The sequence below is a fragment of the Athene noctua genome, chromosome 8 (genome assembly GCF_965140245.1).
Source record: "Athene noctua chromosome 8, bAthNoc1.hap1.1, whole genome shotgun sequence".
Lineage (NCBI taxonomy): Eukaryota > Metazoa > Chordata > Aves > Strigiformes > Strigidae > Athene > Athene noctua.
In genome coordinates, this window is record NC_134044.1 from 15,505,028 (window position 1) to 15,523,222 (window position 18,195).

The 18,195-nt window shown below is 53.9% G+C and overlaps 1 protein-coding gene across 1 annotated transcript; it reads left to right on the forward strand.

Annotated features, from left to right (window-relative positions):
* Positions 1–11,237: 11,237 nt before the first annotated feature.
* APOD (apolipoprotein D) lies at positions 11,238–16,216 on the forward strand. Its single transcript, XM_074912671.1, has 5 exons — positions 11,238–11,272; positions 12,179–12,332; positions 12,606–12,727; positions 14,516–14,604; positions 15,981–16,216. The coding sequence occupies exons 2-5, from the start codon at positions 12,210–12,212 to the stop codon at positions 16,214–16,216; spliced, it is 570 nt and encodes a 189-aa protein (XP_074768772.1). The 5' UTR covers positions 11,238–11,272; positions 12,179–12,209.
* Positions 16,217–18,195: the final 1,979 nt, after the last annotated feature.

An 18,195-nucleotide genomic window follows, 5' to 3' on the forward strand; every position in this document is an offset into this window, starting at 1 on the left:
AGTGTGGTTGCCTACGATGACACTGGGAACCAAGAGGTGATCCTCTGCATGTCATGTTTGCTCTGGTTCAGCTTAACGGAGCAAGGGGCCTCCTGGGGTCTCCCAGGAGAGTGAGTCCGGATACTCCAGATCACTTCAGGTTCTTTCTGTCTTGCCCAAAAAAACAAGTCCTAAACCAGTGTGTGTCCCAGTGTGTGTCCCAGACCTCATGGCATCTGTGGTTCCTGGTTTAGCCCCAACATGAAGCTTTTACTAGCAGCAAAGGGAGAGTTTAGAAGGCAAAAAGTTTACTGTGGGTGAAGTGAATAAAGATCATCTCTAAAAGCCAAGAGAAACCAGAAGTCAGAAGCTGAGGGGCAAGAGCAGCAGAGGAAGTGAGGGGCAAGAGCAGCAGAGGAAGTGGTTCATTTCAGGCAGAGGCGAGAAGCATCAAGTTGCTATGGAGATGCCTCACTGACAGACCTGTGTGTTTATCTCTGCAACAAGCTACACCAAGGATGGCAATGTATGCTGCTTCCTCTGGGCTTCAGAAGCCTTTACCATTGTCATGAGTGGTTTGCTGTTGTGATGTGGCTGAAGATCTCAAACGGTTGCAGAGCTGCCCAGGAGGTGTGCTTTACCAAATGGGAGCTGTGTAGTGTTACTGGGAATCACACTTGACACTGCTGGGCTTGTGAGCAAGACCCAGCTTTCGGAGGAATGTCTGTAGGCAGTGGGATGTTATTTCTCTTAGATAATGTTGACCATCAGGATACTTCCATATGCCACTTTCCTCCCAAGCAGTGGTCCTGTAGGTGCTATCTGGAAGAAAAAAACCATGCAAGGGATGCCAGAGTGTTAGCAAAGCACCTGCTCTCTGCTTAGTGGCCCAAGCTAATGGATACTCCTGTTTCTGGCCAGATGATTCGTATGACTGACTCGGGGAATGTTGGCACTGTCTGCTATGTAACCTGTTTCTTTGACACGTGGAATGTAGTCGATAGGTGTTTGGGGAAAGTTTAAGGATTTGAGAAGCACGTCTTGCATGTCTGTCTGAACCTGCAGCTGAGGAACTGCACACTGTCAGAAATGTTATTGGGAAAAGGAGGCCAGTGCTGGCAGAGCTTTCACACAGAGCAATGGCCCTGGTCTCTGCATGGGGACACGGTGCCTCTCGGGTGGGCTGCTTCTCCCGGGGCTCCTTGTCTTCCTTGAGGGAAAAAAAACCCCAAATCAAAGAAAAAATCAGCACTACCAGTTGGAAAAAGCAAAGTGTTAAACATGCCGAATGAAGATTAGGAAGCTGTGCTAAAGATCTCTACAACAGCCACAACAGGTCAGAAAGGCCACTGAGGTCCTGCCTTGCCCAGAGAGATGCCAGCTCAGCCGCTCTGCCGGCACCCAGGGCAGCGGGTGGGAGCAGGACGCCTTCTTCCGCAGGCTTGCTGCTCCTGCCGGGAGCTCCGCTCGTCGGCACCCAGCTCTGCAACAGTGCCACCCAGCGCACCCTGAAGTAGGAGTCTGTCTTAGCATTTTAGAAACTTCAAAGACCTGGGAAACCCAGGATGGGTTTATCTTTCTAGGGAGGAGACACCCCCAAAGGTGATGGTGCTGCAATAGAAATGGCAACACCTGTCCTTCTGGCTGGGGTTTTGAAACATGAGTTTTCAGCTTCTTGTGCAATAACAATGCTGAGAAATGTCTTAGAAACAAACCAAAACAGATACCACCAGGTTTCTCAGCCAGCAGCCTGAGCCCTGAGGATCAGAGAGATGCTACAAATAGCACAAGAATTTGTAAGGGAGCCAGCTCCACCTCCGGGGCCCGGTTTGGAGCCAGATATGGTTAATTCATTCTCAGCAGTGCTGGAAGGGCCACAGGGATGCTACTGATACAGCCATATCATCCTCTTCCCTGGCACTCTTTGAGGAAGGGAGCAGACCTGTGTCTTCACCTCAAAACTGTGATGTGAAATAATACTTTTGCCCCGTTGGAAGCTTATCAAGAGACACAAAGCAGCCATGTGCACAGGTCTCCTGCAGCATGCGGTGCCTTCTCTCCCAGAGTCTCGATAGTGAAGCAGCTCTGCGGAGCACCCGGCAGGATGTAGGGAGAGGTGTGCCCCGACCTGAGGAGCTGTGCTGTGAGCACATCCCCTGCTCCGGGCACACGGGCAGCGGGGCTGGCCGGCCGCATCGCCCCGCTGGCACAGGAGGCAGCTCTGGGCACGGCGCTTGGCTGAGTGAGTGTTCAGGTGCAGTTAGCACACACATGGTTCAGTGAACATGCAGGAATTCACTTCCCTCAGGGCGGTGTAATTTGGTTCCCTGAGGGTTGTTTGCCTTACAGCACTTTTTGCCAACAGAGCAGTAATGGAGTGGGGCTCTGCCCACCCTCTTGCCTGTGGATGTGCAGTACTGCTTTCCTCTACCCTTAATGGAGAAGCTGTTTGTGTTTTGGTCCCATAGGTATAGTCAGGGAGGCATTTTTGTGGTCTCCTCTGATAAAGCACATCATTATCAGGTTATGCTTAATGAAGGAACCCACGCCACCAGGCAGCTTCAAGCCCCAAGGAAGCAACATGGAGAAGGAGTCTGAAATTTTCTGACTTTTTGGAAAAATACCTGTATTTTTAAGAGTGAGGGTTTCTAAGTCTTGATGGTACTGCTATGCCATTACCAGCTTTGCGGTTTCATAGCCTTTGCATCATGAACTTGGCCCCAATACCATGAGTTTTATGGGTTTGCTTTGAAGAGCACATGGTGACATATGGTCTGCTTACCATATGTGCCTGCCATAAGGCTCTTGCCTTCGTCTGTGCCTGCCTGTTCCTAGCCAGCATGGCACAGGGTGTCCACCCTCCAGGCATGGCCCCTTGTGTGAAAGCTCTTTCTAGTGCAGGACCTGGCAGATGATGTGAAGAGCAGTGAAAATTCCCAGTCTTTGCCAGCTCTGGTCACTTGAAACTCTAGCAGATCTTCCTTTATTGTGTTTGCCAAGACATCAATAAAAGTAGAAACAGGTAAAATGAGAGAAAGAATTTCTGCTTTGATTGTAGAGAGGGCATTCAGCTGGGTAACCAGGTAACAGCCGGTCTGTTTCAATGGTATAAGGGAAAGACTTCTGCCTAGAACTGAGATCCAGCCCTTCTGGTCCTGGCACTGCCACTGGCTCGCTAAGTGTCCTGAACAAATCACTCTGCCCGCACCAAACTCCCTTGCCATCCCAGCCATCTTTGCCAGTACCCTGCCCAGGCTGGAAAGCAGAAAACCAAAAAGTATACGATGCAATGCAATGCAGTGCTGTTTGACCCATTTTGTGATAACAGATGCCAGAACTGGTGTTATTCCCCTTTCCATAGGCTGAATTATTTCTTGTGGCAAAATAAAAAGTGTGGCATCTCCAGTCTTTTGTGTGAAAGCTGCTACAAGCAGCTTATAAATTCCTCTGAACTTTTATAGCTTCAGGGAGTAAGGTGCAAGGGTTGAGGGCAGACATTAACACTGTCCTGCTGCTTTTAAATGGGCACCAAGGTTAACCATAACCCCACAGGCACCTTGCCCAGGGACCTTGAACTGCAGCTTGGGGGAAAGCTCTACATTATCTTTTACTGAGTAACTCCAGGGCCTTTCTGCCAGAGCGATTGTGTGCCCAGGGGTGCTGGTGGTACCCGTCACCTTGTGGGGTCAAGTGCTGTTGGAGAAGTAATTTTCCTGGTGGGACTTTAACCAGGGTTACTATGACAATCAGTGAGCAGGCTGCCAGAACCTCGTGTCCTTGAGCCTCCTTCCTTGTTTCTGCCTGCTCAGGGGTGTTGAAGCATTCAGAACACAGCAAAGCACCTTCCCTTTCCAGCTCTAATGAGATGCAACCGTTGCTCCGGGAAGCGTGACTAAAGAGGGAGCCGGCAGGAGAGGGAATGCACCCGATAAGGCACCACCCTGCCATCACCTCCTGCAGGGAGGGCCAGGGCAGTCCCTGCATCCCACCGGAGACATCCAGTGGGTGTCTGGAGTATGGCTGCGTGGCTCCTCTTCCTACAGAAAGCAGTGCATGAATGCTTGTGCAGGTATTTACCCTGGCAGCCCTCCAGAGAAGAAGATGGGGATCAAGGGCTCTGACACAGCCCAGTTGCACTTTGGTAATGGGAAGGTCCCTGCAGAAAATCTGCCTGGGGACTCAGGAAAGGCTTTGAGGCAGCAATGGCCACTCGAAGAGGATGAGCAGTGTGGTGGCTTGGCTGTGTGGCATGAGGTGGCTTAGAGCAGGTGCAGGACAGGGTCATCCTGTGGGTGCAGTGGTCTGACTGTCCCAACAAGGGACTCCAGCACTGAGTTTTCTCCAGGCCAGCACTGGTGTGGGGATGGTGCTGGTGCCTTTGTTGGGAGCTGCTGCCACACCCTGTGCACAAGCAGGAAGCATCTCTCTGCCCCATCTTCCTCGGGTGCTCTCAGTCCCCACACTAAGTCCCAACCTCATCCCCTCCCTGCATATATTTTGCTGCACACCTTTATTGACAAGCAAGTCCCTAGGGCTCTGTATCCCCAAGACCACATCTGGACCTTCTTTTTGCACCACTGGCACTTTTCCACCGCTGAGCCATGCAAGAGTTGCCTGGTTCCCTCAGGCCTTGGGGTCACCCGCACCAGATGTCCCCTGTCCCCCTGCAGCACTAACAGGAGCAGGAATCCCCCTCGCTGGGGACAGGCATGGCACTGGGCACAGCTGGGTCCAGCTCCTGGTGCAGGCAGCTCTCCCTGCCCGCAGTCACAGGTCAGGAGCTGGCTTCCAGCTCTGTCTGTGCACAGGCACTTACAGACACAAAATCAGTCCTAGGCTGATCCATTGCATCCCAAGGAAGTTCCTACACTCCCATACATCTGTCCTGGTGTGAGAAACTTTTGCTCTATTCCATGGGTAACAAATATTCTGCAAGAATAATTATGTCTGGGAATGCAAGGAATGACAGCTGTTGTCACAAAAATTCAAGATAATTGAATAATGCATATGTTGTCTCACCCCAGGACTCTTTACACCAAAATACACGCCTGGCTAGTACCCCTGGGGTGCAGCACAGATAAAAGCATTTTTAACACTGTTTAAACTAATCATTCCTAAAATCTCCCAACTTGTTTAAATGAAAGTCAACATGAATGGTATCTCTGTGCCATTTTGGACTGTAACTATGTATTGAATCAAAGTCAGAGCATTGACCACTGAATTTGTGTTATTTATTTTCTGTATAACATAAACTCCAGTCTAGCAAACACTTAGGCCTGTGTTTCAATGCAAAGCATGTGTGCTCAGGCTCAGTGGCCTCAGTGCAGCTATTCATGGGCAAAGCCAAACACATATGCCAGTGTCTTTACACTCTGCAGCCTGTGTGGAGGGATGTGACTTGCTCTTTCAGAAATGGGATTCTTAAAATTCTCCTCTGACCTGTGGTGTGAGATTGTGGGCTCAGAGATGGGGGTTGGAAATGCTGTGCTGGCCGGTGGAGAAGTCCATCAGGGCCAAAGTGCCACCCTTGGATCTTCCTGGTAGACATACAAAACATGGATAAACCAGCCTTGCAGTATAGGAACGGGGGATATCTGATGGCCTGAGGCCACCCCCAAACTCCGTGCGTGATTCCTGTGCTCCTGGCAGCCGATGCAGGTTGCTTACTTGAAGGCAGCTCCAAAGTGCTCCCACAGCAGGAGAGCCCATGTCCCTGCTGAAGGGCTCCCTGTTCGGCTGGCAGGATGGCATAATCCCCAGGAGATTTCTTAACTGCATTTCTTAATGCAGTAGAGTCTGTTGTCTCTTTCCGTGAGCAGAGCTGTGGTTACCCACACATTATAAATCTATGTCACAAGGAAGATAGGGTCGTATATAGGTCATAGAAAATGTAATTGTGTAACTGCATTAACGTATTCCTGAAAAAAGGTTCTGAAATATGGTTTAGCTGCAGAAAACAGGGCTGTGAGCTTTATATAGTCTTACTCGAGTATCTCTTGGACTGAGCTGGTGATGCTGTGAACAGATCATTGTGCCTCCTTTGGGAGAACAGAAAGTCCCTTTGAACAATGAGCTCTCTAGGTACGTTTAATGACATTTTTTAAGGTGTTTAAAATATGTTTCAGTATTCTGGGGGCTGCTTAAGGAGTCCAGAAGAAAGCATCATGATCCATGGGGGGATGTGGGAGCTATCCTCTGAGAAGCGGGATGCAGAGCACGGCAGCAAGCCCCGAGGTGCCTGTTTGGGCTCGGCTCGGCTGGGTGCATACGCACCCGTGCGAGGGAGAGCAGCACCCTGAGCCGAGCCAGGGCAGTCAGGGCCCCACGGCGCTCGTGGCACTTAACTCTGAGCAGGCATTCACAGGCATGGGCCCACGGGAGTCTGCTATCAGACAGAGAGATCTGCTCCTGCATCCGCTGGAGATATCCTGCTCTGCCGCCGTCCGCTGTGCGCTTCCTCTCGCTGAGAACGGCATCTGGCTGAAGGCCTGCCCTGCCCAGTGCCAAGCAGATGCTCTGATAACTCGGCAGCAAAATGCAACAACAACAAATTTTTAATCTTATTTAGCAGCATAAGGCAGACCCTGGTGCAGGGCATTCCTGAACATACTGAAAAGCCAGGATTAACTGTGCTGCTTGAACTCTGGCTTTTATGGTGAATGCATCAACATGGGTGAGATGCCGCCGAAGCTTTATCACTGGTTCAGCTCTGCAATGTAGTTCTGTCTGCAGAGACTTGACTGCAGTCTCTTTTGTACCTCTTTGTCCTCGTTTTTCTTTGCTCTGTTCTTTTTTTTTTTTCTTTCAGGAAAGTAGGGATCCCTCTGGTTCCTCTCTCCAGGGACTTGGACCTTGGCAGCAGCGCCAAGCAGGTTGGGGAGCCTTCCTCAGCACCCAGCCAGAACTGCTGCTGGTCCTGCTCAACACGGTTTGTCCCTTCAATAATAATAATGTCTTTTTTTTTTTTTTTTTCATTTTCCAACTTCTTAAATCTCTCTCTTTGGTTTCTTGTGTTTTGAATACATAATTGGATAATTTCCAGGGTGGAGAGCTATTCACTGATTGTATATACATGAATCACAACATCTTTCGTTCACTTGCCTTAGACCAAGTTCCCATGTTCCAGAGGCCAGTTCATGCTTCTGGAGTCTGTTTACTTCCTTTGGTGTCATAACTGTAATTTGAAATTTTACACCATTTTGCATGAACATATTTCAAAGCACTTTCTTGCCACTCCTAGAAACAGAGGAAAATTCCCACCTGCCTTCCCTTTCTCTGTCTTGTCTCCTGCAAGTTCATTTATCATTCTATATACATGTGGCAACTTGTCCGGCAGGCCAAAGCCCCATTTCCTTTAGAGGAGAGAGAAAAACAAAATGAACTTGCAGGAGAAAAGACAGGAAGAAGGGAAGGCACCTCCTGAGGCGGGAAGAGCTGTCCATGCAAACAATGGCATCTCTGTGGTGAGAGTCTCAGGACTGCCAGGATTTCCTAGGTCCCAGGATATGGTGCTCCAACACCACAGGTCCTGCAGAGAGGCTCCAGCACAGGGGCTTCAAAGGCAGCAGGCCTTAAAACAAGTTCTGTCCATGAAAAAAGATGCAAAATAGCCATGGCCGTGGAAGCTCTCCAGCCCCTGTGTGTTTGGCTTGCTCAGACACCATCCAGAGATGAAAGCTTCCTCACGGGTACAGGCACAGAGCCCTGGGCTACTGACTCCCAGGGCTGGAGCTGGTGGTGTCCCATACACAAAGAGTATGCCCAGAACTTCTGGTTCCTCCAGTGCCTCCACTGGAGGCTTTTCCTGCTGGTGAGAGCTTGGGCAGCTTTTGGCTGTCTGAAGTAATGTCAAGGATCTTATCACAGGGTTGAGAGATAATGTCACTCTGGTTGTTCTCCCATCCCATGGCAGATGGAAAGCCACTGGGGGCTTCTCTGCCACTGCTGAAGTCCCAGCTGGGGACACAGCACGGTAAGACAGCCTTTCCCTGGGAGCCAGGTCCGCACCAGGCCTGGCTGGCTAAAGCTTCTCTGTTACGTAGGTGCCAGGAGCTGATTTCAGAGTGGCCTGGGGTGTGCAATGGAACAATCTCACTTCTGCAAGTAGAAGAACCTCATGGCTGTGTGGCACTGCCCTGTCCCCGCCCTCAGCTGGCTGGATTTTATCTGCAGCTCCATTTTATTCTAATAAGGGGGTTTTCTTTGCTGGCAGCATCCAGTGCTGTTGCCTCCTCTCCCTAGGGCCAGCCGAGTCTTGTCTCTGAAATGGACAACTGAGTAATACGAGAAAATCCTGGCCAATGTAGCCCATTCATATGTGCCCCGCACGCAGGGCTCCTCACCAGCCCACCCCTGGGCATCCTGCACAGCTCGTGCCACCGCACCCCGTGTCTCCTGCCTCCCCGTGTGTGCACGCTGCCCATCTGCCCCATCCACACGTGCCTTGCAGGCAGCGCTGACTTGTCCTCCAACCCCTGCAGCACTTCACCCTCCATGTGCTGTGCACACACCCCGTACGCCTGTCTTGCAGCTGCCTCATCACCCAGAAATGTGGGGGAGGCTCCATTCTTGCATGAAGCATTCAGAGCCAGATCGTGTCTGGTGCCCCCCGCCCCCCACCTTTGCCCTGGTTTCCCTCCAGCTCTTCTCCTTCCTGTCCTCCCACCCCTGCCCCAGCTTCCTGCCCTTTGAAGTGCCTCCCCTCCTCTGCTCCAGGGTACAAACTGCTTACCAGGTGGAGATGACTTCTCCCCACCCCACAATTAGGTGCAATTATAAGGTAATGCTTTTCCCCGAACCCTTGCTCTGGTGTGCATTGAAGGTGGACGGGCTCACAGGGGATTCCTGCTCCGGGCTAAGGACAGGCGGGTCGTGTCGCAGGGCCCGGGTCTGCAGGCGAGCAGTGCCGGTGGGCGCTGGAGGTGGGGTGACAGGAGGGTCCTGGCAGTGCTGGAGATGGGGTGGCCCCTGAACACGTCCTGGCCTGGTGGCACCAAGCAGGGGCTCAGCTGCAGGAGTCTGAGCCTGCTCCATTCCAGCACAGGAGCAGCAGATACCTGGGTGCTTCCCGCTGTGGTCAGGCAGAGCCCAGAAATGTGCCCCTGGGGAAGGCGCAGCCAGAGCTTGCGTGGAGACAGGTCCCGGCAGCCGGCAGCGAGCCCGGCTGTCAGCTCTCGTGGTCTGTGCTTCAAGGAGTGCAGTGCCTCGGCACCGTGGGATGCCCCTTGGCTGGCAGCAGCCAGTGGAGGAGCGGGGCTCCACGCCCGGCAGCCCTGGGCTTCTGAAGTTGCTGCCTTTGGCTGGAGGTGGGACCCCTGTGTCTCCTACCAAGACATAGGTTTGCTTCCACTGCTGGTGGTGCTGCTGTGAGGGAGCTGATGGCTACGGCAAAGCCCATCCCATGTCATCCCCACTCTCGCTGGGGCTAAAGGAGTGTCAGCTCTTGCTGGCTGCTGGCTCCTCGTGTGAACGCACGCTCCTGCAGCAGGTTTCATGGAGCGTGGCTGGGTGAACGGCTCACTGCTCCGGTGTGACTTTGGTCACAGGGTGCCGGGAGCCACCAGCCACCCGGGCACATCTGTGGCAGGGCCAGTGCCCTGCGGGTGCTGGGCAGTGCCTGGAGGCCAGAGCGACAGAAGCCTCTCCTGCTGCAGCAAGGCGAAAGGCTTCATCAGAACCGCTCTGTGCGAGGGCAAAACTCTGCCACCACAGGCAGGGAGTCCTCGCTCCATCCTGTAGGAGAGTGCCGCACGTGTGATGCAGATACACACAGACACACCTCCACATGCTTGTCCTCGCACACAGGGCAAATGCTCTGTGGTGGCCAAGGCTGGCTGTTCTGCAGCGCGTTCTCCTCTGATTTCCCTGCAGGATTCAAGAAGCCAAGCTCAGGAGAAAAACTGAACTTGCTGGTCTGCTGTGGGGGGTGGATCTCACCTCCACAGTGCGCTATGGCATGGCAGTGCTCATACTGGCCAGGTCAGGGTGCCTGCCCAGGGTTTTTCCGACTGCGATACCTGTTTGTATCACAAGAGATGCAGATGAATGTGGGGCTTGCAGGGCACCTCTGACTTTGACATGGGCAGTCAGAGCAACCCCATCAGGGGCATGCACATGGTGGCTGCCAAACCGCTGCGGGAGCTATGTGCAGGCAGGGAGAGCCCCTGCCTGCTCCCTTGTCCCATGCCAAGTGCTGCTGGCAGGGCCATGGTGCAGCTGCTCCCCTGAACCCTTCACCCCTGGCCAGCACAGCTGGGTCTGCACTGGGTGAGCCATGCTCATCTGCGATGGCCACTGAGGACCTGGGAGCACCTCTGCTGTGGCTGTATTTGAGGGCACACCTCGGCAGCATGGCCCCAGTAAGGGACAGGACTGAGTTATTAGTGGCTCTTGGGGTGGCATTTGGGCAGCCAGGGTCTCAAAAGTGTGTATGTGCATGTGCGAGTAAGGCACGCAGCCCAGCATGTGAAAACACACCTAGAGAGAAAGTCTCAACAGAGATTAGATTAAAAGAATATTTAATTAAACACAGATAGCAAGCATCCTGTCTGTTACTCAACTCTCCTTGCATAACTCTCGGGACCGGCTGCTTTCACAGATGGCTGCTCTGCTGTCAAAGTCATTTGCTGGGCACCTGTTGGAAAAACTGCCAGGTCAGCACAGAACTAATCGCACCAGCATCTTTCCTTGTGAGATTTGAAGGTTTAGAGGAAAAATTGCTGAGATCTTGCAGCTCCCCAGATGAGCCTGTGATGCCTTCTGCTACTTAATCCTCCCTGTGTACTCCTGCCAGTGACTGTGATGGGGACAAGGGCACTGCAGTGGTCAGGAGGGTCTCAGGGCTCAAGTGGCCCCTGGCATAGGAGGCTGCATATCCCCCCTGGTTGCACGGCAATGGCTGCTGCTGGGCCAGAGGGAGCAGCCCCTCTCAAAGGCTGCAGCATTTCTCCCCTTCCCCTGCTGTTTGCACCCAGGTCTGAGGCTCTCATGAGCAGCCAAAGGCAGAGAGCTCCGCAGCTGTGGGGTGATGCCCAGACACGTGGGGTGCTTTGTTTGCCTGGGTGAGCAGCCAAGTTGCAGCCCATCTCCAGCTTCGTACCAGCTGCAGATCCAAGGCAGCTGACTGGCCTGCCAAAAAAACAAAACATGTCGAGGACCAGGGAGTGGCTTGTGCTAGTGCTGAATAATGATGATCCCAGCACGCTTATAAAGAGATGAGGCGGAGAGCTCATCACAGAGCTGTTCCTTGCAGCCCTGGTCCTCCACAGAGCATCACTCCGCCTCATCAGCCAAGGTATGTTTCTGAATTGAGATTCAAAATGGGAACTGTGTTTGTGTCCACAGTGGGGCCCATGCCCTGCGGCTGGACACAGACTGGGCTTTTCTTCTAAACTTTGTGAAAATGCTGCTGTTGCTCCTGTGGAGGAGTTTCTGGCCAGGGAAGCAGAGCAGCCCCATGGTGCAGGGTCTGCCTACCCCAAGCAGAGCCCAAAGCACATGGGCAGCATCCTGGTTCCAGGGGCTGCTTGGGGTGAGCAGCACATCTCCCACCTCTGCTCTGCAGGAAAACATGCCCCTTCTCTCCTTGCAGCATGCTTTTGGGGGTCAGTTCATGTCTCATTTGTTGCTGATTTGAGTCTTGACCAACCTCCCGGGCCTGCAGTGCTGTGTATATCCTGGCACACAAAGACCCCCTGGGGGCAGCTGCAGTGTCCCTCCCACCACCTTGCAGGGCCAGGCAGCCCTGGCACCCACTGCGAGGCCCCTCTCTCCATGCAGGCTCCGGCATTTGTGCACTGCTCGCCTCCATGTCCCAGGGCACCAGCTCTGCCCCGGCTCTGGAGCACGTTCCTTGTGCTCCAGCATTTTATATCAAACATCTCTGCATTTCAGCTTGCCTCAGCTTTGGACAAATGATGATGCTCCTGAGTTCCTGCAGTGTCTATCACCCCTGCAGCTTGCTAGGTGTCAGGTGTGGGTGATGGGTACAAGTGCTCTCACCAGAGCTGCTGGGCACAGCCCGAGTGCAGGCAGGGCTTGAGGCCATTTTAGCACAGTGCCTTTGTGCTCTTCTCATGATCCTTTTCTCCTTGCTGTGTCCCCGAGGTGTCCTGCTGCAGACATCCTGTCCTTCTTGCTGTATTTCATGAGAAGTTCTGCTCTAGGGAGGCCCCAGCTTAGCTATTTTCCTCCTCCCCAGGTCCATTTCCCACCTGCATCCCGGCACAGCCATGCTGGGCACAGCAGTGCGGCTCTCGGTCCTGCTCGGCCTCCTTGGCGTTGGGAAAAGCCAGATGTTTCACATGGGACCATGTCCAGACCCACCAGTCCAAGAAAACTTCGATATCAACAAGGTGCAAAAACCTTTCTAAAAATCTCACAGAGGGTAGTGAGTTAGGCTAAGGGGGCATGGGACCGATGGCAATCTGCCTGGGTGCACAGGGGTTTGGCAGGTCTGGCCTTGACACCTTGTGCCGCAGCTGCCAGCACAGTCTGCAGCCCCACTAATTCATGGGGGTGGATGCGCGAATGAACCAAGAAGGCAAAACCATGCCAGCAAACAAACCAGGCTGCTCTGCCACAGCCCTCTTGTACTAAAAGCATCTCTCTGGACTTTCTTCTATCAGTATTTGGGGAAATGGTACGAGATAGAGAAGCTGCCGTCAAGTTTCGAGAAAGGAAGCTGCATCCAGGCAAACTACTCGTTGAAGGAGAATGGGAAGTTCAAGGTGATCAACAAGGAGCTGCAGTAAGTGTGTTCAGGCCATGTCCTCGCTGTAGCGGTGGCACTCCTGTCACCTCTCTTGCCATTCTGGGTGGTCATTTTTCTCCAAATTGCCTGTTTCTGGGTCTGGGGGTGCTGGGGGAGGCTCCCTGCGGTTGCAGCAGCTCTGCTGGGATAACAGGCTTTGCTGCAGTTAGGGCAGAGGGGGCGTCTGGTTTCTGCCAGAGCTTTCCTGGGGCTCACCAGGTCTCTGTCTTGTTGTCCAAGGTGCGTAGTGAGAAAATAGAGCAAACACATGGTGACTCGAGTGTGAGATAGGCTGGGTCCCTCCCCTGCCTGGTTTGTGGTCCCCAGTGATGGCTGAGAAGCTGGATGCCACAGGTCCTCTCCCAGGGGGGTCCCAGGTCTGGTTATGGGATGGCAGCCACCACATTGTGCCCCTGCATGTTGAGAGGTGGTTGTGCCCTGTGCTCCTCTCTGCTCTGGAGTAAAGGGACCTGATGAAAATGGGCAGGGAAGGTGAAGCACATGGGTCATTTTTACCTAAGCAAATATTTGTCAGCCTTTTTCTGGAGTATTTACCTTGCACTAGTAGTAACTGCTGTGTAAGGGGCTCAGCAATCATTGCCAGTTTAAATCAGTGAACAAAGTGAATGCACTGATTGTTCCCTTTATTATACCTGATAGTCTGCAATTACCCCGAGCCCTCCTGGCTTTTGGCATGGGCAGATACAGACATTAATTCATCTGTTTCCATCGCCAGCCCCGGCTGGTGGGGTGCTGCTGTGAGTGGCTGAATGAATGAGAGGGAGCAAGTGGCGAACGCAGCGCTGTCCCCGGCGCTCCCTGGCATGCCATGGGGACTTTGTTCTGGCTCACAACAACAACAGTGTAGCAACACATCCCTTGTGCCTGGCTGAGAGCAGCGTCCACACTGCTCGCTGACTGCACAGTGCTGTCTCTGCTGCTCCACTGCAAGGGCAGCGCCTGGCAAACAGCTGGCTATTTATTTGAGCCCACATTAATCTGCAGGAGATTAATCTGACCGTTGGTGTCACCACTTCAGCAGCTCAGGACCCTGACACGTCAGGAATATTTTCAGTCAAATGTGCACTGTGCATGGCTCCAGCACCAGCCTCTGAACCTCTGCTGTTGGCAGCATTAGCTTCTGCCTCCTTGGGTGTTCCTGTTTGACAGGGAAGCATTAAACTTTCCTGCCCCACAGGCAGCGTCCAGATCTTGAGGCATCCGGGGAAAAATGCAATTATAAGACAGGCAGCCTGAGTCTTAAGGCTTGCTGCCAGCAGGACAGTGCTCTGAACCAGCAGCAAAACAAACCCTGGCTCACCAGGCAGGGACAGGTAATTTGTGAGTGAAGGAATGTTCTGTAACCTGGAAAAAACACAGGTGATTAAACGGACATGAACACATGCCTTCCACAACTAGCAGGAGTTAAGCTGCTGCGTAGCACATCTGAGACCAGTGCTGGGATCCTCCCATCCTGTGCAGAGAGGTCCTGCTCTCCCTCTCTGTCTCCCTGGCACTGAAGAACGCCCCGCTGGCAGGAGCACTTGGACAGAGGCACCCTGGGGCACTGGGGTTTAACCTGGGAGGGCATTTGCACCTTGCCCGGGACCTGGTGTGCTCTGGGTACTGCTGAAACCATCCCCAGGGGTGAGCTGTCCCTTGGGCATGCTGTGGTAAGCGGATGGCAGGTGGATGCATCAGGAGGGATGATTTAGTGGAAGAAAAAAAAAAAGTGATTTCAAACTCACCTTGATTTTATGTTTCTCCTTGTTGTTCTCCCCTTAGTTCCAATGGCAAGGTCAATGAAATCGAAGGAGAAATCATGCACATGGATGTAAAGGAGCCGGCCAAGCTGGGTGTCCGCTTTAACTGGTGTAAGTGTGTGGCTGGGAGGCTCGCAGGCTCACCGGCTCCCTGGGGCCTGCTGGCCTCAGCAGCGCAGGAGGGCAGTGCCTGCACACAGCCGTGCCATCTGGGGTGCCAGACTAGCAAAGCAAGAGGCAAAGCTGCCCCGGTGACTTCAGCACAGCATCACGGGGCAATGGCAACAGGCCCCCACAGTGGTGGAGCACTGTTCACCAGCTGATCTCAAAACGAGAAATATCCGCAGCGTTACCGTCCTTCCAGGTCGTTTCACAGATGGAGACAAGGACGGGGGGAGGCGGGGAGGCAGCCCCAGAGCTGCTGCAAGAGCCAGGAGTAGGCTTGTTTTTCTGAACACAGTGGTATAGCTACTAGCCCACCTTGCCTCTGCTTACGAGCACCTTTTAATAACTGTTTTTGTTTGCTTTTTCTTCCCTTCTCAATGTAACACAGGACGGGGGCCTGCTGAGGTGCAGTACATTTTATTCATGTTGCAGAGCACTTTCCTCTGTCCTCAGCAACACTTGGAAAATGAGCAGAAGTCTCCTCTTGGCTCCCTTTTTATTCTGCTCCCTTACACCTTTTCTCTGGCTGTTTCATAGCACTCACACAGATGAGTTATTTGGAGAAATGGGTGGAGCAGACATACTTGTAAAGGACAATTATTGTTCATGAGCACAGCCAGACTTAACTATGTACTGCAAAGGCATCACCTCCAGCCATTTTGCCCGCAGAGTGTGCAGCCCCTCAATCATCCTCACTGGACACGAGCCCCAGAGAGCAGTGCCCAACGTTCCTGAGTGCATCAGACATAAATCCCAGGGCACTTAACGCCTGCCTGCTGGACCCAGCTCTGCTTTCTGCCTGACAGTTTGAAGCTGGAGTAGCTGTCCCTCCACACAGCAGATGCTTTGGGTGTAGCAGCCTGATGCAGAACAGAATTTGGCCCACGTGGCTGGTGCTGGTGGGATGGCAGAGCCATACTGGTTCCCACTGCCCAGGCTCCAGCTGGCTGTGTGGGGCAGCGGGTTGTGAGGAGGGAGGTGGTGGTTTGTGCTCCTCAGATCACTCGTGTCAGCTCCCAGCCTTAGGGCTCCTTCCTGCCAGCCAGCACCCTCACGCGGATATGAGCTGGGATGGTTGTTGGTCATGGGGTTAACTTTCTGGCAAGACCTTCCAGTCAGGGCTTTGTGGTTTTCTCGAGTCCCTTTGGGCAGCACAAGGAGTCCTGATAGGCTTTTATAAATTATAGCTCCCTGCACTGACCACAGGTATGTGGCTCAGGAGCAGCAAATGTGGGAACAGCACCAGGAGCCGTGGCCCTAGCGCTGCAGAGCAGTCCAGAGTCGGTTACCCATGGTGTTCATGGTGCCCTTCTTTCTCCTAGTCATGCCTTCTGCCCCTTATTGGGTCATCTCCACCGACTATGAAAACTACTCACTGGTTTACTCCTGTACCAACATCCTCTGGCTCTTCCACATTGACTATGCCTGGATTATGTCAAGAACTCCCGAGATGCACCCAGAAACTGTGGAGCACCTGAAGAGCGTTCTCCAGTCCTACAAGATTGACACGGAGAAAATGATTCCCACGGATCAACTTAACTGTCCTCCCGAGATGTAACTCCTGGCACACAGTGACACAGTGCTAGACCAGCGATGAACTTTGTTGCTTTCTTTATTATCCACTAGAATTTCTCTGTGTAACAGAGAAATGTAATAATCCTTTTGCTAATGGTAGTTTGCCAGCCCTGAGTTGCTCCTTGTAGTCATTCCCTTTGTTGCTTTCCCCTGCTTTTTCATCTTGCTCTGACTTTTGCAGAGTAACTGACTGATTCAAAGCTAATGGGTGAAGAAGAGAAACCCTGAAGTGCAGATGTGAAGCTCTGCTGTCACTGTGAGTCCTCCATTATGTGGATGGGAAAGGGTATGAGATGTGATGAGCAAGTGTTAGTCCCTGTGGAAAACCTTTTGTCATGTACCCCCAGGTTTGTTTCTCTTGATGCTTCTGGGCCTTCTAGGAGTCTATGGTGTCTGAGCTACATCGCAGGTGCTGCCCTCCCAGCAGCAATCTCCAGACACGGTGGGTGGGCCCTGCAGCCTGGGAACTGAGGTTGGGGGTCTTGAATGTTTTCTGGTGCAGGCCTGTAGGCGTATGTTATTGCCAAGTCAGCAGAGCTCCTCGCTAGAAATCAGATCTGGCCCTTTGTATTTAAAGTCTTAGAAGTCTGAAAATGTCCGAAAATTCAGCATTGCTCCATCCCCTGTGTCTGTATGTGGCTTGCCTCAAGTGAGGCTGGTCCTGCATCTGAAGGGGTCAGCTCTGAGAATACCCGCAGGCAGACAGAGAGAGATGGGTTTGCTCCCTTGTCCTCTCCTCCCAAGGCCTCTCCCCACCGCCGAGAGATGGCAGGCGCTGCCCGACACCCTGCTCACCGCTCTGTACGCGCCGAGTGCCTGCTGGCACTGCATCTGCCCTGGCAGGTGTTCACCAGGCACCGCCACAACTCTGCTTGAATAGCACTGATGCAACTCATTAAAAATGAAATAAAAATTATCTGCTTCGGGGCTTTTGTACATTCCCTTTGCAAGCAGGCTGGGGGGGGGGGGGGGGGGGGGGGGCTTGGCGAGCAGGGTCTGCCCCTCCTCTGAGGCCAAGGCGCTGCGGGAGCAAGAAGGCAACGCAAGATGAGCAACCACACCTGAAGTTAAACGGCTTGCTCCAGGAGCCTGGAGGTTGCTCAGCTCTCTGGGATCACACGTGTGAGCTTCCCCCGTCGCCTGAGCCATGCCAGCGAACCCGTGTCGTGGCTTTGGCTGGCAGCGCCCCCCATCTCCTGCTGCTTTTACTGACACGAAGACGTAACAATGTGGACGTCATTGTGCAGGAAGCGTCCTACGCTTCCCGCCTGGGCCCGGGCCAGTGAGGGTGTGCAGCTCGGCGCTTTCTTGCCCTGGGAGCGCTACAGGAGCCGAGCAGGGAGCCAGCGCCTCACCGGTCTTTACCAGTCGGAGGGGGCCGAGGTGGGGGGAGGCCTTGCAGGGATCAGTTTAAGCCATGATCCCTTTAAACTTTTAAATCCTCGTGCCGCAGCTCGTGTGACACAAAATCAAGCCCTCCGCCCGCATCCCCGGGCGGTAAGGGTGAACACCCACACACACCGGGACGCTGACAGCTGCGCGGCGCCTCCCGGGTGCGTGAGGTGTTTGGGGCAGGTCTTCTCACCGCTGCTTCACCAGATTCCCGATTTCCGCCTCATGCGGGGCGGCGCCGTGACCCCCATCCCCGGGGCGGGAGCCCCGCCGCACGGCGGCCACCGCCCCGGGCGCGGCCGGGAGCCGGGATCTGTCGGTGCCGCCGGGAAACGGGCGCGTTTCAGGCAGCGCCAGGAGCGCGCCGCGCCCGAGCCGCCCGCAGCCCGCGCTGCCTCTTTCCCGCCGCGAGTCACGGAGGCCCGCGCCGGTCCCGGGCGGTCCCGGGGGTCCCTGGCGGGGCCGCCCCGCGCCGCGCGCCGCAACCTCCCGCCCCCGGCGCGGCCCGCGCGCGTGCAGGGCGCCTCCCGGCGGGCGGGCGGTGCGGCGGTCCGCCGGCCGCCAGGGGGC